The sequence below is a fragment of the Phymastichus coffea genome, unplaced genomic scaffold (assembly GCF_024137745.1).
Source record: "Phymastichus coffea isolate CEN01 unplaced genomic scaffold, Cenicafe_Pcof_1.1 PCOF00010, whole genome shotgun sequence".
NCBI classification, from domain to species: domain Eukaryota; kingdom Metazoa; phylum Arthropoda; class Insecta; order Hymenoptera; family Eulophidae; genus Phymastichus; species Phymastichus coffea.
This window is the reverse complement of record NW_026706821.1, coordinates 3,453,190-3,478,395: the sequence shown is the minus strand read 5'-3', so window position 1 is coordinate 3,478,395 and position 25,206 is coordinate 3,453,190. Positions and strand designations below refer to the sequence as shown.

General features: G+C 35.4%; 1 protein-coding gene across 2 annotated transcripts in view; it reads right to left on the bottom strand.

Moving 5' to 3' along the window:
- The window catches only part of LOC131671528 (alpha-soluble NSF attachment protein), a 336,818-nt gene that overhangs the window by 123,565 nt on the left and 188,047 nt on the right, over positions 1-25,206 (bottom strand). For both annotated transcript variants that reach the window (XM_058948028.1, XM_058948020.1), the window contains exon 3: positions 16,371-16,636. In XM_058948028.1, coding sequence (XP_058804011.1) covers positions 16,371-16,636 — 266 coding nt within the window. The remainder of the gene's footprint in view (positions 1-16,370; positions 16,637-25,206) is intronic.

The following is a 25,206-nucleotide window of genomic DNA, read 5'->3' as shown; positions in this document are numbered from 1 at the left end:
ATAGATATTTCTATTTATTTACATACTTCTTTATTACAAATTTTCAAGTAACAATTGTTTATAAAGAGGTTTGCAATGGCTGGATCAGCACGGCGACGGACTCGCACCCATAGTAGGTCCACCCGGTAGGCCGGGGTTCAATTCCCAATCCCTACTAATTAATACAAGCACCACTGAAAAAAGTTTCATATGCTTTGTTTTCAAACACATTGCACAAGTCTCCGTCGGTGATTAGTACTGATGGAGCATAAATGTCGTTAAAAAAATTGTTTATGAAACATATTTTCAACTAACAAAGTTATAGAACTATAAATAATTTTTACATTTTAATTAAGGTCACTGTGTAATGTAAAACCTTCCAAACCAAAAAAAAAATATAAAAAATAAAATTTTTTTATCGTTTTATAAGTTTATTTTGGTTTTTTTTTGACTGAAATGCAACAACTTTGTTCTAGAGAAAAAATTGTCACAAAGAACTTCGTTCTAAAGAAAAAAGTTGTCACGTGTATGTTCGAGACTCCATATTGTGTATATTAGCTATAAATTTGATATAGGACTCGAGCGCGCGGAAGAGGGGAACTTGTGCTCTCTTATTCACTCGTTCTTTCTCTCTATCGCTCTGGCTCAGCGTGGCTTAGGACCTCTCTCTCTCTCTCTCTCTCTCTCTCTTTTCTCTCTCTCTCTCTCTCTGATGCGAGTGTCGAACGCTTTCCTCTGGTAGCTCCAGTTTTGATTAGATAGACTAAATATTGTCAATTTCCTCGAGTCGAGACTGATACAGGTGGGTAATTCCAAGGGGCACCTAGGCTTTAGCTACTTTTTATTGCTTTTACCGTTCAAGTGCCCATGAAATTTGCAACAACAGTTTAACAAATTAACCTTATAACGGGGTTTTGGCTAACCCGCCGTTACAATCGAGAGGATGGATTAGTTGACAGCTCGGCTTAGTAAACAGCTAATGCCACGAGGCTGGTACACTGGCACCTGTGTGGCCAAGCCTTTTTAACCAGCCACGACATCAAGCAGCCTCGTGGCCCGCGTAGAGCGTCGCAGGTAGCAGCGGCTGAAAAGCGCGAAAAGTAGTGACGAGCGCAGAGAATTCGCCAAGGATTGGGAGTCAGAGTCGGGCGCAAAGTCAAAGAAATGCAGAGAACAAGAAGGATAAAAATAATTTATATAAAGTGTCATAGAGAAAGCGTACAGAGTAGTAAATCGGCAAAGAGAGAGAGAAGCGAGCGGGCAAGCAAGAGAGAGCTAATCGAGTCGATACTTACAATGAGGCGACAATGGCCGGACCCTCCGTACTGTAAACGCTCGCTCGCTGAACGGCGTTCCCGGACGCCGGTTGCAGTGGTGACTAAACGTGGGCTACCTAACGCTATGCCCTTGCGCACACACACCGTCGTGTCGAGGTGCTGCACCACCACCGCACTCGCGAACAAGTCAAGGCAACGCCAGATCGAAAATCCGGATCCGCAAAAAAAAGGCAAACTCTTTAGCACGCGCTCAAACACGTGTCGCCCGTGTTACGTCCGCCAGTCAATTACCGCGGGAGGCGTCTCCACTCTTTCATCGCGCTTTTCGGCAGCGCGACCACACGCATACACGCATACACGCGGACGCGACTCTCCCTGCTTATAGGCTCGTTAATAGACATGCCGCGCTCTCTCTCTTACCTTACACTTCGACGTTATCGGCTGCTGCAGGCTGCTGTATAATATAACGTGAATTCAAATATAGTATAAGTATATGAATTATGTATATGCATGCGTGGGAAGAGAGAGACATAACGAATGGATTAAATTCGTTATAACCTAACTTCAACAATACCAACCTGGCTCTTATTACTAGGTCTACCACCACTATTCTTCCGATTCTCGCTGCTCATTGCAACGATAGCTACCAAGAAGCTTCACTGTCTCACCTGTTTTTTACTACGAGTGTTCGCCAATTTTCATGTGAGCAAGAACAGCACTCCGGTACAATTCTGTATCACACCTTCATGTAAGCAGTTGTTTATTGTGCTGTCCTGCTCTGCGTTCTTGTAATTTTCTCATGTGCTCTGAGCATTTTATAAATGGAATCGCAATTTTCGTGATTTTGTAGCGTACTCTAATCTTAAGTTTTAGGTTCAGTGCCGAGAGAGCAAAATTTTCACTTTTTCCGCCAGTTTTACGTTTTGCAAAAATTTTGCACAGGTATTGGTGTCACCACATAGCGAGAAATTCAAATTCAAATTTTACTCGCTCCTAATCATCCTACTGTTTGCAATTTGCTTTTTTCTCGTTGGATCTTGTCAATCCCGAGATGAGCAACAGTGGATGATATACATCTGCCTTGCCGATAGTTCTAGGCGCGCAAATCGAAACATTACATTTAAAACAAATTGATGTCAAGGCGATGTCAAGTTTAAACTGTACCAACAACGCCTTGATGATATATTGCTCTGCAGCGTATGCAACAATCTGTACCATATTAATTGCGTTTCTCCTCGACTACGACCTAAATACCATAATCAATCAGATTTCCGCTGTCACAAATATTTCACTCTGAACAAGGCCAGATCCACTGCCAATCACACATTATTATTGTTTGCCACGCTTACTAGTTACACCCAGAAATTCCTATCCACCATCGCTACCCCCAACTGTTAAGCAGCTTTATCTAACCTTGGTTGGAATGGTTGAAATAGAATCAATCAAAGTCACAGCAACAGCATCATTCTACTCCTGCTCAAAGACCGTCCTGCTTTTAGCTCATTTGCCTTCTTAGTCGAGTCGTCATTCATCAGAGATCATATGATATGATATGACTCTCAGGCTATTTTAAAGCTTATACTTTTCAGGACATCTTCGGGTGTAGTGGAAACATATGTGTTTATGTCAGACCCATATGGCCTAAAGGGGTTTTGACCTACTTGTAAAAGCTAGGAAGGTGGGCGCTGAGCTTGGCTATGTCTGGCCACTTGTTAAAAATACCAGTTTTTTCTGTAGGAAAACAACACACTTTGAGCTTATTCCTATTGCCGTATTCTTATTGCCTCACACCGACCTACATAAGCTCTTCCCTATTACTGCCCGCACTTCCGCTCACTCATCGGGACAGGCTCAAACTCATCATGCTCGGAAACTACCAAATTCACCGGAATAACTCTAACATAATCAACTTCATCCAACAGCTCCCGCAATCAAAGTTCAACAACGCACCTATATTAGCAATCATCCGGCCCTTTACTCTGATTAAAACCAGTAAACGTTATACAACTACCAGAACCACAAAAACTCACACTTCTAATAGCACACATTAACATAAATAGACTAAACAATACATCACATTTTGCTTTACATGAAGCCAAGGCCCACATTAAAACCTATGACCTCATAGCTATCAGCGAAACTAAACTTAATAAAACATTCTTGGCTCCCACCTCAACCTTCAAAACTACAAATTTCTTCAACTAGATTGTGAAGGTAAGCAAGCCCTGCTAAAACGACGGCATTGATCCGGATAGAAAAATTTATCAATCCGAATTCACCCCAATTCTGAATCTCGCAAATAATATTAAAAATATATTAAAGTGGAATCTCTATTATCATGGTATAGATAGAACTAAAGGTATGGTAGAAGTTAAGGCAGATTAAATAATTAGGTCAAAGGTTGGATAAAATCGGATAGATTAGAAATTTTAAACCTATTGATCCCTATCGATTCTTTTCAATACGAAATTTGTGTATTGGTTCAATAAACTTTCATATTTTTTAATTCTTTTTAATAAAACGTAGGATTCAATACCTTTTAATATTGTAATATGGGATTCAAATATCGACCGAAAACGAATTGGAAATTGGTTTAAATACATTTTTACACGTTTCTATCCCTATCAATAACCTATTTATCTAAATCATACCATCTCAATTGCAAATTTTCATATTAATCCTAGCATCGCAACCATAATCAAGTAATTTTATTTAATAATTTGTATTGGTAAATGATATGATCGAATATGATCATTATTTTGAAATAAGAACTAATTTCCAATGGATTACATACAGTTTTGTTTATTTTATAATGATATGAATAGCATTATGAGGGACCCGCCTGATCATAAATTAAAATATAAATTAAAAATACTTTGTAAATTATTGAAAATTTTCATTCCGCAATTTTTTTTATTTTATCCAAAAAAGAGATTGAGCGACGTTATCTCTAAAAAAACTAATTGTAAGATTAGAACGTTTATTTGCCTTAGAATTTACAATTAATATTGTTTTTTACATTAAAACTCCCTTCGAAGGACACGCCTAAACATTAAAATAGAATGACATATCAGTTTTCCAAAAAACTACAAATAAAAGCGACTTTACAATTTAACTAAATGTACTGCGAAAATTCAAGAAGCCTATCTAACACGTATTGAATGAGTAACTTCTGTACTTGAATATGTTAATTTTCCTACGATTTTCTAGATAATGATAAAAGGTATTGATGAGCAAAATTTGAGGAAAATTTAAAAAAAATTGGTTTTGGAGATAAAGTCCTTCATTGTTTTAAAATACAATAGTTTGAGCTAAAAAATATTCAAATCTGTCGCGTATTAACTCATTTATGATAAACTATTATTTATACGTATTGTAACGATGAACGTTTTATCCGTGCTCTCACCTCGTCAGGAAGGGGCCCCTCATTCGCGAGCGGCAGCACCTGCCGGACATGAGTTGAGGGCACGCTCCGCGCGGGAAGAGTGAGATAGAGATAGCGAAAAAAGCAGAGGTTAGGATAGCTACTCGCGACTGACGGTTGTGGACCTTACGAAGCGCGAACATTTTATCTAGTTTAAAAGTGTGCAGTAGTTTATGAGGGATAATTGCTGAGAGAAGTAAAGGGCATACTGAGAGGATACGCGCAAAGGATACGGCAGACGCCCGAATCAACATCGGCAGCTTCCCCATCGAGCCTAATCTGAGCGTCGGCGTAGTTATGAGCCGTTATCATACGATAAGCTGGCCAGCTTCGCGAAAATAGTTTCGCACGTTTAGACGAAGTCGCCGGCAATCTCATGTAAGATCGCGAAACGATAAAAGGTGATCGCGCGTATTGCGTAGCGAAAGCGAGTAAGTGTGACTTATGTGCAGTAGCGAGTCACATGGCGGCGCCCATATATACCACGTGTGGCAAATCGCAGTAGCAGCGCAGGCCCAAAACTTATACACGGATAGTGAATAATAAAGACAAGTAAATTACACAGGCCAACAAAATTTGACAAAGGTTCAGAAACAGAGACCAGACATAATATATTCGAAGGATTTTGATGCGCTAAATCCAAATTCGAGCTCAGAATTGCGCCAGCACGTCAGGATTTTGAGATATCCTAACCTAAAAGTGCGAAAATCACGTATTTTGGCTATATTCGGTACTTTATAACATTGCGGATAAATTTTTTCTTGCAAAATTGACAATTGCATCTAAAAAGCAATTCATATCGTACAAAAGCACTAACAATCTTTAGTTTATGTCTTTTTTTATCGTCAATTAAAATGTACTACTTATCAATTGGTTTATACGGCAACGCAATGAATTTCGACTATTATAACTCAAATCTATGATCTTGGAGTATTGTAACCTGCGGGGCAATAAACCTTGCCCACTTAACCCTAAATCCCTTAACCCCCGAGCCCTGTGACCTTCGATGCCATAATCCCCGTCCCCTTAACCCCAAATATTTTAACCTAAGAAGGTTATAACAAGCGCAGCAATAAAACCTGCCAACTTAACCCGAATTTCTTCACCTCAAAATCCTGTAACCTGCGATACAATAGCCCTAGATTCCTTGTGGCGCAAATTACTGGGCTCAGGCATTAAGGGATTTGCGTAACGGCATCGAGGGTTATAACATCACAGGTTTCAGGGCTACAGGGCTAACGGATTTAAGGTTAAGGGGGCAGTTAAAGGTCGGAGGTTCTTGGGTTAACGGATTTAGGGTTATGGCCACGCAGATTATAGCCGTCTAGAATATCTCGGAATACTGACGTGCTGGCGCAGTTCTAAGCTGGGATTTGGATTTAGCGCATCGAAATTCTTCGGGTGCGTTATCTATTGTTTTTGGTTCTGAAGTTTGTCAGCTTGTGACAGACAAACAAATATTAGAATTAAAAATTTAAATAATTTGTTTAAATAAATTTAAATGTACAAATCTGACATAAAACTCGTGACTAGTAACCTCTAAAATCATGGAAATGTGGTGCAGCTTGCAAAAATATTCTATTATACAGGAATTTATTTAAAGAAATTTTTTAAATAAAATACATTTTGCAAATCTGATATCAGATTTATAACCAGAGACCTCAAAAATCAGCAAAAATACGTGCAACTTGCAAAAACATTGACTCTTGCAACATTTGTTTAAATAAATTGTTTAAATAAATCTAAATTCACAAATCTAACATCAAACTCGTAATGAGTGACCCCTAAAACCATGGAAATTGGGTGCAACTTGCAAAAATATTCAATTTTCAGAAATTTGTTTAAACAAGTGGCTTAAATAAAATAAGTTTTGAAAATTTGATATCCGATACAGCGGAATCAAAAACCGTGAAATCTTTCATTCGTTTTTGAAATTCTGTAGATAGATGATGTAGAATATTACGCAACTTGAAATGTATGATTGTATGCTGAAGCTGAGATAGGTGAAAGCTGATATAACTGATTTTGTGACATGCTAATCCTTCCGTGTTAGAGATCACGTTTGAGTGGCGGGCTAACGGTTGAATTTCCTGTAAATGCTATTATCTTATTTTCTTCTACTTTATTTATTATAAGAATATTTATCATAAGAACATGTTTTATCCTCCTTGTTATTTATTATAAGAAAAATGAGTTCCAGAAGCCCTTGTGCAAGAAAAATTGATACATTTTGTTATGTTTGTGGGAAGTTTGAAACAACTTCTTATCAACGATCGATTAATGATTCAATCAAAACTCTATATATGAAATGTTATAAGGTTCCGATCGACAATTTAGATAAGACATGGGTATCATCTTCAATTTGTAATTCTTGCAGACTTGCTATGTTGAAGTGGGATGATAATAGCAGCAATATGACTGTTATTGAACCGACCATCTGGCGTGAGCCCAAGGACCATGAAACTGATTGTTACTTCTGCTTATGTAATACAACGGGTTTCAATAAACAAAATTCAAATAAAATCATCTACCCTGCGGTAGCGAGTGTAACACCAGCCAAAGTAGGAAAAGTAAGTAAGCCCGGAAAAGAAGTTGGTTCGGCAAAAGTTGAACCGATGGATATTGATACAACTGAAGATGTCTCTTTTGAAGATAGTTCTGATGACGAGAGTCCTAAGCTTTTTCACCAAAGTTCGTTAGATGATTTTATTCGAGACCTCAATCTTCCAAAGGATAAAGCTGAACTCTGTGCTTCAAGACCCCAAGAAAGGAAGACCTGGAACAATAGTGTCAATTTACAGAAACCGAGAATCGGCGTTCACAAAGTACTTTACAATGGAGGATGTGATGGTGTACTGTAATAACATCGAAGAATTGGTTAACTTGTATATCCAAGATTTGTACAAGCCAGAAAACTGGCGTCTCTTCATTGATTCTTCCACACAAATTCTCAAAGCTGTGTTACTACACAACGGAAATGAGTATGCGGCACTTCCTGTAGGTCACTCAACTGCACTAAAAGAATCATACAATAGTTTTCAATTTCTACTGGGAAAAATAAATTACAAGACTCACAATTGGCTTGTTTGTTGTGACTTTAAGATGATAAATCTTATAGTTGGCTTGCAGTCGGCAAATACCAAATTTCCGTGTTTCCTCTGCCTTTGGGACAGCCGTGCAAGAGATAAGCATTGGGTAACAAAAAAATGGCCCACAAGATCAGAATGGAAAATAGGTTCTCATAATGTCGCCTACGTAGGTCTTGTTGATAGAGAGAGAATATTACTGCCACCACTTCACATCAAATTAGGTTTAATGATACAGTTTGTGAAAGCCTTGAATATAGAAGGTAAATGTTTCAATCATTTGAAAGCCACATTTCCGAAATTGAGTGATGCAAAAATTAAGGAAGGCATTTTCGTTGGGCCTGATATACGAAAACTCATGAAAGATGATACATTTATCGAAACCATGAGTCTCGTTGAAAAGAATGCTTGGTTGAGCTTCAAAGATATTACAGAAAAATTTTTAGGCAATAATGGAGACCCGCAGTTTGAAACTATTGTGTCCAACATGTTACAGAATTTTCGAAAAATGGGTTGTCTAATGAGCCTTAAAATACACTTCCTTCATTCTCATTTGGACTATTTCCCAGAAAATCTTGGAGCATATAGTGAGGAGATGGGTGAACGATTTCACCAAGACTTTAAACAAAATGAACAACACTACCAAGGAAGGTGGGACGAAAAAATGATAGCTGACTACTGCTGGTCATTGAAAAGGGATGATAATAACCCTACTAGTCACAAACGTAAATCTCAACGATCGTTTGAAATGAAGCGCCAACGTTTTCACAAAAAGAAAGCATAACATCACAGAGTTGGCGGTGATAGGTTTAAGAATATACATTCTAAAGGTTGTCAGCTTCTTAGTGAAACTTCTCTAATTACATTGGAGCTTAGGTTGAAATGCTATAGATTACAGTCCACTTAAATTAATTTGTCCTGTGCTTGACCCTCACTGTTCACTGCATTTAGTTTAACCTGTTGTGAGTTTAGCGCTCGCAGATCATAGCGAACGTAAGTTCACCTGTAGTAGTCTAGAGCTCGAAGGTTACTGCGCATATAGGTTATACTGTCGTGGATTCTAGTTTGCAAGTTATATCGTACTCAATATACCTGTTGCGGATTATAGCGCGCTTAAATTAACCTGTAGCAGGTTATAGCGAATTTAGGTTAACTTGCCGTGATTTTGAGCTTGCAGGTTATAGCGCACTTGAGTCAACCAGCCGCGTATTATAACGCACTTAGCTTAACCTCTCGCGGGTAATAGAGCGCTTAGGTTAACTTGTCGTGGTTTTAAGCTGAGTGTAGGTTATAGCGCACTTAGGTAATCCTGTCATGGTTTTGAGCTTGCAGGTTATAGCGCACTTAAGTTCATCTGTCGCTGGTTCTAAAGTTATAGGATTTTCGGTGCATTTAGGTCATAAACATCTGCCTTAGCCTGCCCTAAATTTATAGCTGCCATTTTAGAGTACATCTAATAAATTCAGCTAAATTCACCGTAAATTAGTACAATGGTAGACCTTTATGTGCCAGTGTAAGTTTTTCCTACTACTGAAGATTGCAAAAAAAATCAAGATTTTTCATAGTCCAGTATAAATCAATTGATGAATGGCACATTTCAATTGACGGTATCTCTGCTGGAAAAAAATCGGTAATGCATTTTGTCGGCCAAGAGTTGCTCTTTCAGATGCCGTTGTCAATTTTGCATGAAAAAATTTATTCACAATGTTATAAGGTACCGAATATAGCCAAAAAAACGTGATTTTCGCACTTTTAGGTTAGGATATCTCAAAATCCTGACGTGCTGGCGCAAGTCTGAGCTCGGATTTGGATTCAGCCCACCAAAATCCTTTAGGTGTACTATGTCTGGTCTCTGGTTCTGAAACCTTGTTGGCCTGTGATAAAATCATTGACTGACCTAATATTCGAATGCCTTTCGCCCATCAGTGCGTTTATGTTGACAAAACGTTTCCAGCTAGCCGAGGTCCATCTCAAATACCTTCCATATAACTATGAAATTATATTTCTATAGTTATTACAAATTATTTATAAATTAACTCATAAGTCTCTCATAAACACATGTTCAATGTAGATGAATGTAGAGTTAATACAACGCGGGTTCACCGTTCAAGCTTTAATAACAGCTGTTCCGTGTTTAACGTCTTTCTGTTCAGCTGCCATTCGAAGTTTCGATCGCTATTAGCCGTTTGCAATAGCACGTCTACCTTCGCATGTGTATACCTACATGTACACACGTATAAGTAAGATATGTTACATACGGTGTTCCTAGCTCTTATATATCATGCTGAAAAAACATTCATAATAAATTATATGGTTTAAAAAATAAAACGTTTTGAATATAATTTTAGTGGCAATAATTATCTCTCAATCGTAAAAACTGACCAGCGTTGTAGAATTATTGGATCAAGTCTCGGATGCTACGTATTGGCTGCAGAAAAAAATTTTGAACGTTGTATATTTTGGACGTATCACAGACAGGTATATAGTAATAAAGAAAGTTTGTTAACAATTATTATTGTACAGCTAGCATACGAGGATGAGTCAATAAGTCCTTAGAAAATCTAAAAGATGGCGCTCAAAGCATTATAACTTATGTAGCACCAGCAAGCGTCACTATTAAATAGAGCGCAGATCCATCGAGTCGTTCTGTTTTCACCGTTGATCAAAGTGAACAACTTTTGTTTCTTGTTAACAATGAAAAAAAGGGAATTCTGAGCGATGAAAAAACATCTCTATTTAAAAGGCCTTACACCGAAAGAAATCAAACTTGAGTTAGATGCAGTTCATGGTGTATCTGCTCCTGTGTTTGTAACTGTTTATAATTGGGTAAATGAATTTAAACGTGGCCGTACATCGGTTGCAGATGAACATCGGTCAGGCCGTTTTGTAGATGTGAGCACTCTGGAAATGATCAATAAAGTCCACGTTAGGTGTTGAGAGACTAAAGAATAAAATTACGCGAAATAGTTGAGGTCGCAGGGGTTTCGAAAGGTACAGTCATTTCGATTTTGCATGAGAAATTGGAAATGTGGAAAATTTCGGCACGATGAGTGCTGCGTTTGCTATCAGTCGAGAACAGACGCAGTCGAGTGGTGGCCGCTGAGGCCCTCTTGGCGCGCATCTACCGTGATCCGGACGACTTCTGCGTCGATTCATAACTGTAGACGAAACGTAAATACATCGCTACACTTCTGAGATGAAAAAACAGTTAAAACAGTAGATTGTGAAAAGTCATCCAACTCCAAAGAAGACAAAGACGATGAAATTGTCCAGCAAGGTTATGGTTACTGTTTTTTGGGATGTACGTAGAATTATCTTCCTCGACTATTCAGAAAATGAACAAACAATCACCGGACAGTAATATGCGTCATTATTGGACCGGTCAAGCGAGAAAATAAAGGAAAAACGTCCTCATTTTAACAAAACAAAAATTCTGTTTTATCAAAACAATGCACGAGTGAACACTTGTTTAGTTTCAATGGCTAAAATTAAGGAATTGAAGTTCCAATTAGTAGACTATCCACCGTATTCACCAGATTTCGCCTCTATAACGTTTTTTGTTCCCAAACCTAAAAAAGTGGCTTGCTGGACAACGATTTATCTCGAACGAGGAGGTCATAACACAGACAAATGGCTATTTTGAGGAATTTACAAAATTATTTTTTTCTGATGGATTAAAAAAACTTGGAAAAGTATATCGAGTTCAAAAGAGATTATGTTGAAGAATAAAAAAATCTATCAAAAAATTGTTTTTCTATCTTTTTCTAAGGACTTATTAACCCACCCTCGTATGTAAACTTACCCATTTCAAATGCATACACTCGCAATTGAATAACTCCTCTGGAACAATAGAAATCGGAAATATAGTCAATGCAAAACATGTAAGGTTTAGAGAAAAGTATTATATGGTGACCTTGGATATATCCTTGAACTTAGTCTTCAAAGTCATAAATGGGTCGACATTTTTTTAATAAAATCCTCTAATTTTGTTTACGAAAATGAAAAGAATGAAAAATTTTACATTCAGAATGATTTTACTAGTTAGAGGTCCCAAGATCATTTCAATAAATAATAAGAGTAAGTTTTAACTTGTTGGATTTTGACAACAAGAACAACAAAAATAACAGCAACAGCAAGAATAATAATTGTTTTATAGTGAAAAAATATCGACTTATATAATAATAATATAATAATAAGAATAATGTGATGATAAGTAAAATTGAAATAGTAATACAAATTTATTTCAGACTTTTTATAATGTTATAATAGCAACGGTAGTCAATTCGAACAATCGATACGTTCACGATTCCGCAACACTCGAAGCGCTAGACCAAACGGTTAAGAGATAGAGGGGGCGTGCGCGAGATTAAGTTTTAATATAGCCTCAGCTGTTTACCGGAATACCGCCAAATTTTTTCGTGTGCTTTCTTTGCCGTTCGCCGAGTTGTAGTTTTGGTTCTTTTTGGTACGTGAGTGGGTGAAAGCGCGAACGAGCAGCACTGAGATTGATACAGAGGAGAGTGGAGGAGCAGCAACCGCAAAGGTAGCCAGGACAGAGTTGCAGCAGCATCACCCGGGAGCTATAGAGAAAAATTTTACGTTCAGATGATCAATTATGTGTGAGATTCAGGAGACTCCTCAAATATAATTGCCAAGGTCTTATGTATTTCAATGTAACTGTTTTATAATATATGTATTTAAGCGACCCTACAATAATATAATTCTACGAAAAATATTTCATATGAAAGTTACTGGACTCTGAAGGAAGCCTTTTGTGGTAAATTCTACTTTGACCTTGAAATTCATATTCTAGGTCATTTGAAGGTCATTTTTATTTTCTTTTATAAGATTCTCATTATTAATTACTGATTCAAAAATCTTCGTTTTCGTTCCGAATTCGATTGAAACAGTCAACCAAATACCCATTGTAATCTTGATTTGTTGAATTATTAGATTATTTGAAATAACAAAAAGTTTATTAGTTAGTCATGCAATATGCATGAATCTGAGATCGAGATGATATTTCTGTAAAAGAAAATAAAGATGACAGTGTAACGATTGCAAAAGGGGTCAGCCACCGCGCGCCTTGGGCTGGTCTCTGCTGAATTTTACTGGGATCTTTCTCAGTCAAGAAAGCCGACGCTGACTTTCACGGGCCGACGTTCGCACTGGTTGGGGAGGATGATTCAAATAATCGGACACTTTAATTAACTTATCTTACATATGGCGATCTCATTTATTGATGCATTTTCTCACAGAGTCACTACAAGATTTAATATACCAGGGCGAGCGCGCTCGCTCAGCCTTTCCGCGATCAGAGTTCGCGGGATCACGCGAGCGAAATCGCTCAGCGTGCGTGATAAAATACGCTAGAATTTAATACGCTAGAATAATACGCTAGAATCTGCAATCGAGCGAGAGCTGGCGCGATAGAGAGTAAATTGGCGTTAGACCCACCGGATGCCGACGGTCCGTCGGTAGAGAGGCGACGCCGGAGAAAGTGGAGACCTGCTGAAAACGGCGCCCTGGCGACGATGGAAGTTGCCGCAGGAAGGGCCGCAGCACGGCCTTTGCTCCTCGGTCGACGAATGATCGCTGTGGAAACTTGCTGCTTCCAAAATAGCTTTCTTCACTGGCAGGTATAACTGTCGCATTAGTGGCAATGGTTCCTCTCTAGGTGGCCCTAGTTACTCGAGAGCTCCCGCTTAACTGCCCTTATTTTCTCTTAATTTTCTCAGCCTCGCACCCCGCGCTCCCACTTCTCTCGCCGTCAAAAATCAGTCGAAATCGCTCTCTCTCTCTTTCTCGCTCTTCACGCTCTCACTCGCACTCACGGCGACACCTTGCCGATCGTCACGCTCCTCTCTCCAGATCCTGCAAAGACACAAGTATGTAGTCGCTATAGCGTATACTTGGTCGCTGCGTTCATGCGAGGAAAGTGCCGCACACAGGGCCAGCGAACATCGCTATAGCCCTGTCACACGATCTAAAAAAAGGACTTCAAGGTCAAAGTTGAATTCATTACAAAATGTTCCCTTCAAAATCCTTCGTCTAAAACATTTTTCGCTGAACCATATTATTATAGGATCATTTTGGTAGACTGAAAAATAATAACATTGAAATTCGTATGATCTTGGTAATCATCTTAGGGAATTTATCATGTTCTCTTGGACACATCACAAGATAGATCATCTAAAAGTAAAATTTTACGCTGGTACCGAATCTGGGTTCAAAAGGAATTTCTGGTTAAAAAATGGAAGTTGGATCTTGGAAGTAATTTAAAAATAACTTGAGAACAAAAGCAACGTCATCGATGTCATATAAACTTTATCTAAAACATTTGACTCGATAACACATTCCGTTCGAATTGTTGGACGGTTTGAGACTTTTAGAACACTCTGTATATTTTTTTACAATAACTGTTACATTTCGTGATTGAATTTAAAAATTACAATTAATTACTTGGTTCAATGATGGAATTTAAGAGACATGAAAACGTCAAGGTCAGGTTTTTCGTGAAACGGCATATGCAAACTCAGCATGATATGTGTGGCGTGCTTTAAAAAATAGCAGGTAGTCAAGTAGCAAAGGTACGTACTTCTGCTACATCTCATTTTTACACGCTTGACTAGCTAATGAGAGCGTAAAATTGCCGAAGAAGTTGCCGCATGCATCAAACCTTGTTGTACTTCTATCCCTAATAAAAGGCTGGAAAGCTTCAGTGAGATCCGAAGCTGGTTGATCTGCTCGAAATAATTACTTGAATGAGCCGGTGCACTGATCTTTATATCCTTGTTCAGGAGACAAGGCCAAACATTTACTTTTAATGTTTGTAAAGCCATGACGTCACAACTGTTTGCCATGAATTCTTTGATTAGAGCGAAAAGAAGCTAATAGTATATGTTGAGGGAAAGATTGAAAAATGTAGGCTGAGGCCTGAACAATTACATTACCAAAGAATCGATTCCAAAATTATAAAAAGATTGAAAGTATTGTTCAGTATTTATAACATAATTTTAAAAAACTATTTATCCTAATATTTACAAGAATTATTGTTATTTTCATTGTGATCTTTTATTACTGTTGTTATTTAATTTTAAGAATAACTATATCTTTTCAAAGTAGAGACCTTATTTTTTAGATTTACTCCTTGCATTTAACATAAAATCGTAAAATTTTTGGTTCTTTTCATTTTCGTAATCAAAATTAAGAATTTCTATTAAACTATAAGTTGCAGTTCCAGAAGAGTTATTGAAGGGAGAGTATACACTACATTTCACTTTTCGGTAGTGGTGATATTCAATCGCTTGTTACTTTTTAAAAAAAGCATCGTAGCGAAAAATGTTGTTAGTAATAAATTTTAGATTTTTTTAAGATTTTTGATCTTGTGACGGTAAGCGTCCGGTTTGCACTACCGTTTCGATCGCGTGACTGCCAGCGAGGGCAGCACCTGCCGGCCGGAGAAAATGAAAAGGGAACTCGATGCGAAATGGGGCGGAACGCGCGCGAAAAGAGAAGGATCAATGAGAAAGTACCTCTAGCATCGGCAACATTGAGAGTGTGAGAGCGTGATATCGAGAAATCAAGGAGCGTAGATACGAAAATTTGTGGATTGCCAATAATTTCTTGTTGCTGGGATCGCATTAGCACAGCTAATACGCCATCGTAGGTCGGTCACGAAGTTGCCGAATTAACCTGGTGGAAGCAGTAGGGTGATTGAGGAGGCCTCGTTTTGTGTGGGAAAACGGCAAACTGAGCCACACGTCGAAAGACGACGACGAATTGCTCCCCCTGATAACGCGACTAATCGTTCAAGGTAAGCTAGCCAGCTTCGAGTCATGATTTTATCACAACCGCGCGTAATATCTTAACTCTCCCCTCACGTTTGCGAATATTAAGAAACCGGTAGTGAGCGAGCGTGCGAGCGAATTGAATGCACGGTGTCACGTAAATGGCGGCACACGACACTATTGTACATTTAGAATAAATGTTCTCGCGCGAGCCAAATACGTTGTAAATAAATATCGTCAATAAACTAATCTGTGTGATCGAAACAATAATTCACTTTCGTCCCTTGTTATTATTTAGTTGGTTGACTGTTACCTGTCCTTCCCCGCTCCTCGATTAGTTAAAAATCGCTTATTTCGTTCTCATCGCGCGCATTTCAGCACGACTGCGCACTAGGTGAGACATAAGTATTAACACACGGAAATCACACCTGTCACAATCTCTATCAGGTTTTTTGACGTATCACCAATATTTTCAAAAATACAACTGAGTGAAAAAATTACCAAAAACTTTGGTAAATTGGCACTTGGTACAAGTGGTATAAAAAATAGGAAAGACGATATTAAAAACTTCCGCGCCTCATAGAAAGTTAGTATTTTTCCTCTATTTTAATTTACCTTTTTTATTTTTATTCTACGATCAATAGAATCAGAAATATATAAGGAATGGCTTTTCTTCCACAAAATTTTCGAAAATTTATGAGCAGTACTGAATATTGAACGATGAAATACAATACCACACAAATTTAATGTTATATTTATTGTTCTGACAATTTTTTCTGTTTGAATAAACTTTGTAAATGATGTTTTATATTACCTGTTCATAAATTTGAATTGCTTTTTCATAATTTTCAAGATGCGCAGCATACTGTGCTACTTTTAACAAGCATTTATTTGCTGATGAGTTACTCTCTTCTCCACGAAAATAATCTGATGCTAACTCGTAATGATGAACGGCTCTGTCTAAATCAGCAGCCTCGTTTTCATAAATTTCAGCAATGTTTTGATGGTGCTTAGCAGCCATTGTGAACCTGCCCATATCGGTATATATTTCTACTGCTTTCAATAAACAATTTACAGCTTCTGCAAAATAAATTTTTCCATAATAAGTTTTGGAAGGATATTTTAATCATAATTATTATCGAAATATAAACGATAATATTGTAGGTTCCCGATTTCATCTTTTAATATGAAGAATATTTTCCTTTTAAACATAGATTGCGTAATGTAGACTTAACTATCTGAAAAACAAAAATAATATAATTAATGTAAAATGTAAATTATACAACGTCGACAGCAGTTTTATTAGATGAAATGCAAAAATCGAGTTTGCAATTTTTCTACCATATAATTTCTGTATTCCATCCCTCTCAGAATGTTCAATAATTATGTGATGGGAAAATTTTTTTTCCAGGAATAATGGCATTAAATTGTATTTAAACTATAATAAAGGGATCATTCTTGCTTCAGCAAGAAATAGATAGGAAAACCTATTTTCTTACGTAAACTGTTATACTTTTTACAAATCTTTCAAATTTTAAAATTATCGGTACAATTCTGAAATTTAAACTTCTTACGAGACTAAATTTATGTGTGCGTTTGCAAGAATAAAAAAATTTGGATCGATTCAGGTCATAAAAAAACATAACGAAGCAAATCCACGTTATATTAGTCATATTTTCAAAACAGAAAAACGATACACTGCAATTCAAACAATATATACAGACCAGCATACGCTTCTGCAGATAGTTTGGTTCAGTTCACAAATTATTGAATTCAGCTCTACATGCAAACGCTAGTTTGACAATTAGGCGCTTATACTTCTATCGTTAGTTTGTACATACGTATTCATATCTTATTTTCATTGTAACAAAGGAATACTTGGTTGATTTTCAATAAATTATTTCAAATCTATTATAAAGTGATAAAGTGTTATTGAATTCTTCTAACAACGGCTGATCTGAGCTGTAAACACATCTACTGCTGATTTTCCAAAATACAGTATTAAACAATTAGTCAATTCAATTTATTATTTACCAATAATTTCATTCGTTAACTAAATAATAGATGCTATTAACATTTTCATAAAGTGAGCCTTACCCAAAAGATTCGTAATAGTAACTCTCGACTGTTATTAATTTGATAACTAAGAGATTACAGAATAAATATAGAATTTTCAAAGTATTTCTTCTAAATCTAAAATTTAAGATTAACTACAGACACAACAGTTATGATAAATTTTTCTACCAATTAATACAAATTAAATAATTATCATGAATTTTTGAAGCGTTACAGCTGTATTCACGCATAATAAACACAAATTAATTTGATATATCAATTTTTATAATTTTTTAAAGATAGAAGCGATTTCCAGAATATTATATGTTACTGTGCAATAATTTCATTAATTAATCAGCTTGAACGCTCGAATAAAACCATTCTTCAACAGATCTTGCATTTTATTATTATTACTATTTTCATGTTTATTGCTTTTTAAAAATTATCATGATTTGCAAACTTGAACATAATAGCACACAGTTTGTACCGGAATACGGCTAAGTCCAGTTGCCTTGCTGGTTTCAATCAAGGAGGTAGCATCAAAGAGCTTCTCTTTGGTGAACTCCGAAACAGATTGTTCACAATAGTCTTTGTTCTCCTCCGTCCCCGGGTGGGTCGGAAAAAAGCGACGACTATTTTGTTCATTGTCGTCTTTTGTTAAAGTTCTTGTAAGCCAAAGGCTCTTAGTCTCTGAGTGACTAATTTATATCACAGACTCCAGAGATATCAATCCACCACGTCACAGAACTATCTTCAAAATCGATTTTTGCTATCTTTTATTTCGTTTCTCAAAGTTTTTCTTTTCGTTTTGTATACCACAAAGAGGACATCGTTTCCGGATCTACTCGTTTGCAGGCATGGCACAGTTTCCGTCAACTTTCAATAGGTTTTCCGTGTGTAATGAACTTGGAACCTCATTAACAGGTGTAATAAATGTATGAATATTAGGGATCCATAGTTCGCGGATCGAATATGAACCTGATGGACAGCAAAGTAGACATTAAAGATATACGAAAGACCATAGAGGGGTCGATAATTCTACAACTTATCAAGGACGAAGTAGGACAGGTGTTTCGAAAGGTAATACGCAGCGAACTAGAAAATACCGCTGGAGTGAAAGGCACGACTTCCATGGTGACGCTGGAATGCCTGGACTTAAACTGCGGTACAAATGTAAAGGACGTCACGAATACCCTCAACTGCGCCATCTGAACTAACACCGAGAAAAATGTCCACGTTTTTGAGGAAAGTAACCGCAGACAAGCTTCAGCAGTATACGAATTTAAAGTGAAACAAACAGAAGACTTGCTCAAGGAAGGCCGAATTAAAATCGATAGTAATAACTGCCAGATTCGATCTAGGTTCCACGTCTCAAAATGTTACAAGTACCTCAACTATAGACACACGAGTATTGACTGCAAAGGACGGAATACAAGCGATCACTGGCATGTAGACAAGGAGTGTACAAACGAGTCTTCCTACTTTCTTTGCGTGGGGTGAACCAGCCATGAATTGGCTCACGTGCCTGCCACGGGCTCATACGCAGCATTTTAAGGACGGGTAACTGAAAAAACAAAATAGATTAAATGAACCTGATAAAACTTCAATGCAATATGAATGGAAGCAGGGGGTTTAGAGACAGACTTAAGTACACTTGTCGCATTATTTTCAACCGTCGTTTTATAATCGAATCGCTCTGCTTTGAATAGTTTTTGAGTTTTAGAAACAGTCAAAGAGTCATAAGAGACTATGTCGGGACTGTACAAAGGTTTTCAAAGCAATGTAATACTATGCTTACTCAGAAACTGTTTACAAGATTCGATGAATGCGTTGGCACATTATGGTGATAGTGAAGTCAGTCACTACTTGATCAAAAGTGTAGCGCTTTCTACTTACTCCTTCAGGCAAACGTTTCAAAATTTGAACATAATGTTCTTTATTGTCTGACCTGTCGATGTATATTCGTGGTCTGCAATACCTCCACAATCGAAAAAAACAATCAACATTGACTAAACATTGAATTAACATTGCTCCGAACTTTAACGTGCTTTTTTTAGCTTATTTCAGAATCATAACCATAAATCCATGATTCATCACCAGTAATAACCTTTTTAACCATAGTATTATCGTTATTGACCATTACTGCGTTATCCTGAGCGATTTCTCATTTTTTGCTTTGCACTAAGCAATTTTGGAATGGGCTTTACATACACGCGTATAATTTGTAAATTTTTTGACATAGTCAAACGACGATCTTGTTCAATCTCAAGTCGCACCCGCTCAATATTATCTAATGCTTTTATCGTCGAACGTCAGCCAAAACGAGAATGACTATCAATAGAAGTGCGGCCTCTTTTGAAACGATTATACCTCTCTTTTTTTTATACTCTCATTCCTAAAAGTCTTCTGCATCATTTGAATAGTGTCTGAACTCATTTTTCCGAGTTCAAAACACAATTTGATGAAAATTTGTTGCTCTTATTATTCAGTCATTTTTAGACATGCTGCGCCTGAAATATACGTCCGACATATGTTAAAAAATAACCGAAAGTTTCCCGAGGCTTTACTGTTAACTTTCATACCCTGAGAAGAACACTATCACGCCGAGATCTCGTAAGTATATTGAATTTTACATCATTTATAGAGATATTGTTCTAAGGGCCAAGGTTGTCACTTAAAATCTGTGTTTACATATTCTAATTACCACATTTCGCTTACAGAAATTTCTTTTGTTACTCTTTTTTTCACTCTTAAAAATTGCACTTTCTGGCTTACTATGATTATTATCTTATTTTCTTGTGAATATTAGTTTTCTATCAATATGAATTGAAACCAAAAAGATCAATAGAAAACACCTCTGAAGGGTGACTTTCGAGGGTGGCTTTCATTCTTTAAAAAGCTTTTTCCTACGATAAACAAACATATATCTTTTATTTTTCAATAAGCTATAAAATATTCAAATTGCAACAAAATCGGAGGCGAGGGTGGGGAACGGTTCCTTATAAGATGAAAATCAGTAAATTTTGGTGCGTAGTGATGTACATAACATTTTTGCAGAAAGCGATAGGGAATAATATATAGTGTAAAGGGGGAGATAAATCTGAAAATGGGGAATTTATTTAAGAACAAACTCCCACGATGCAGAGCAAACCGCCGCACATTGGAGCTATAGAGGCGGGTTGATTCAAAATCACCTAGATGAAACAATATTTGATGGAATTAAAAATTTCTTGAACGAGATTATTGGTAATTCAATTCGTCAGAGATCTACGAAGCGTTATTTTTGTAAATCATAAACCTTAAGCCCTGAAACCATGATTTCGAAACCCCAAATCCATAACCCCCTAGCTATATAGTCGAACATATATATATCCACTTCATATCCGTTCCTAAGCATGGTTCCAGAACATGTTTTAGGCAAAATAAATTTAGGATAATCAGAGTCATCTGTCTGTGCAAATATATTTAACTCTAGAATAATTTTCAAGGTCATTTGAAGATCAGAATTTTTTAATAGAAAACTTCTATTTTGACACCGAATTCGAAAAGAGCGAGAAATTTTAAGTCTGAAATTGTACTTTAAAATTTCATTTTTCACAAGTGCTCAGAAGCTGTTGCTTTAAATGAGCTAATCTTACTTTTAGCGCTACTCAGAAACAACGATGTGGACATAGTAAGGACTGTTTCCTTTGGGGTGCTTGATTAAAGTGAGCCCCCTTGCTTCTCACTGTTTGGGGTGCTTGATTAAAACTAAAAAGGTTCTTCTTGTAATCATAATTTACCATTATTCCAATATTAACATATTTTTTGCAGCCTTATCTATTTCAAGTTTAGTGTTTTTCATTTTGTATCTCAAACTAGAGATCTATGGTATTAGTAGCGATTCTACTACACTTTCTTGTATTGAACTTTCGGTAATGCTTCACGTCCTTGTTTCGAGATTCCTGAGATTCTTCAGATAATAAACCTATTGGAATTAGTGCAAAATGGTCAATGATTTTATCTCCATGATAAAGTATCTTATGCACAGATGCTGGCATATAGTACCAATTATATAAATTTATATATAATTGCAAAGTTTCTTTTGCATAAAACTTGAATTTCATGGTGTCAATTTTTATACCACATTCAATAGTTTGTAATATGATTCCAAATCTGACGATTAATTGTTTGTCGACACCTGTTATTTGGGATGCCAAGTCAGGATCACGAAAAAATCTTCTTGCAGTATTACCGTCATTGGAATATCCTGTCCCTTGTTTTGGGTAATCTATAAGTAAACCTGTTTTATCTTTGAACATTTTTTGGATCCTAATTTTAGCTAATTTCATTTGTTCTTTTTCTTCAATCGATTTTGCAGCCCACTTGCAGAAATCTAATCTATATGCTATATGAAGAATACATTCCATAAATCGTATCCATGCATGCAACTAGATAAGCCATATTTAAAATTATCAAGATCTCAGTTTTTTTCGATAACTCATTCAAATTATTCATTTGTGATGGTGTTGCTTTACATATTACACAAGATGCGGATGAAGGTGTATCTGTTAATGTCTGTACGACTTTTCCATCTATCATAGTTAGATGCAGCGAGTGCTTTACATGAATTTTTATACCAGCAATCTCTAGTGACGTTGGTGATAGAGCGTTGATTTCAGATTTTATTCGAGCTACTTTATCACGAGTGTTCTCTGGTGTTTCTTTGATATATTCGAAACTGATAACTCGGCAATATCTAGTCGAGCCAGATTGTGGATTAGACCAAATTTTTTTTCTTAAATTTAGTATATTTTCTTCTAATGTAAGTGGTACCATAGAGATCATAAAAATACTACTATCTGATGTAGTGCCATCAGTAAATTTTTGTTTATATTCACTCTGATCAGAAGCACCATCACATCTCCATTTACAAGTCATTATAAGAGATACTTTAGTTACATTTTTAGGTATGAGAGAAATAACAGTAGGTATTTGTAGTAACCGCTTACATGTATGATCTAATAAAGCTTGCAAATCAATGGAAACGTGTTTCTCAGTTATTAATATACTTGAAGGTACAGGATAGCATTCTGCTTTTGCTTCTGCAAGCTTTTTATAAGGTATAAAAATATCTGCATTCTTTTCTTTAGATCTTTTTCGAATCGTATCATACTGCCACCGAGATAACTTTGTATCCTCAATAAGAGCTAATGATTCCGTTTCGGTAAATGTAAGTAAGTTGCATTCTTCATTGTTTAAAAGGCATTCAATAACATGTATCAAATGTTTCTTTCCAGAATCTCTTAAGTTTTTATAAAAAGCCTGTTTTATTTCTTCTTCTGAATAACTTTCAGACAGAAGTAGTATTTTTCTGCGCTTAGTAGATTTGGAACTACCTTCGTAATTATCTAATGATGGTCTGCCACCACTTGGGGCATCCTCTTTAAGATCAATAATAACATTTTCTGATAACCACTGGCAATTTTTATTTCTAAATACATTTTCTTTGTAAAATGCAGAAGATAATTTCATTTTAAAGATGCGTAGCAAACTAATACTAAGTTTTTTTTTCACGTGCGATAACTGTTCTTCGTCTAAGTAAGGATAAATCGTATTAACATAACTGATTAAGCAATCAACATTTTGTTCATTTTTATCGACTTTGAACAATACGTCATATAAGTTTAAGTGGGGTAGAGTAAGAGATTCCATTTAAAAATATTAAGTGTGATGTAAGTGTGATGTAAGAATACTAATAATACTGCAAGTATGCACAAGTCTTTATTTTTTTAAAATACACTAAAATTTAAAAAATCGCAAAAGCGAAACGTTTTACTTTTCGCATAGGGCCCTCGTTCTGACATTCCTTTTATCATTATATTTTTTATTGATGAAACATGTATTTGTTCAATGTTATTTCATTTTCTCAGGATTTATTTTTTTACTTGTTGGAATGCATGTTGAATTTCGATAAATTATAATTTATTATGTATACAATGTTAAGGTAAAATTTGCATATATACAATCAATTTTGTATAATAACGTTTTTTTCATTCATTGTACATGTAAAAATCTCAAAGAGAAATGTTAAAATAATAATATTGAAGTAAAATTTAGGGTATCGATATATTTTTAATTATATTATAACTAATTTTCATATCAAGAAACATTATAGGCTATAGAATAATAAAAAAATAAATATAAGCTTGCATATATTTTGACGATCAGATTTGATTTTTTATTATATTTTTGACTGTTTTTTTTTCCTTATATTGTAATGGTGTGAAAATGGTATGTAATACATCTAAATATTATACGGTAACAAATCTAAACAATTCATAACTCAATAGTTACTATAGTCTAACTTACTATAATAAAGATAATATGTAAATTTTTATTTTACAGTATTTATCTTTAACTATTATATCCTATACTTTTATGTTTTGTTTTTTTCCAATCCCACAAATAGAAAGAGCTTCCCTTTTTTTTCGGTGATCGACATTTATTGAGGTATATTTGCCATTTGATTATAAACATTAAATTAGAAATTAAGGAGGTTTTAGTTAAATATTGTTATCATTTATAATGACTGTACAAAATATTAATATAAATAATAATAATGGTAGCAGCTTAGAAATTATTTTTCAAATTTACTTGAAAAAAAATAGTAGTATAAATAATAATAACGATAGTAGCTCTCAAATTATTTCTTAAATTTACTTGAAAAATTCCCTTACATTTTAATTTAATGGATCAACTATCCTCACATTCTATATGATGAAACAATATACTTTCTTTACCACTGAATTGATATGAATTAATAAAATTATAAGTACATTCTGATTACTTTTTGTAATTAGAACCTTGAGAATATGGAAAATTTCTCAAATTAATATGCAGTCAAAGATTTTAATATGAAAATAATTTTAAACATGAGTTATTATGATTTGCCATTTGATTATAAACATTAAAACATTAATTAAGAAATTAAGTGAGTTTTAGTTAAATATTGTTATCATTTATAATGACCGTACAAAATAGTAGTATAAATAATAAAAAATGGTAGCAACTTACAAATTATTTTTCAAATTTACTTGAAAAAAAATAGTAGTATAATTAATAATAACGATAGCAGCTCACAATTGATTTTTTAAATTTACTTGAAAAATTCCCTTTTATTTAATGGATCAACTATCCTCACATTCTATATGATGAAACAATATACTTTCTTTACCATTGAATTGATATGAACTAATAAAATTATAAGTACAATCAGATTACTTTTTGTTATTAGTACCTTGAGAATATGGACAATTTCTCATACTAATATGCAGTCAATGATTTAATATGAAAAAAAAATGAGTTATTTGCCATGTTTGCGATGAACATTATTTATTTGATACTATTAATATTTTTCAAACTACTTGTTTTTTGTATTAATTAGAATCATAGTAATATACAATTTTTCAAAGTAATATGAAGTGATATGAATTGATGGAATATCCGTAGTTTGAATTTTTTATTTCCAATCATATGGACTCTTTTTGTGAAATAATATTAAGAATTAATGTGCTAATTCAATAATATGATTTTATATATACAATAAAATTCTG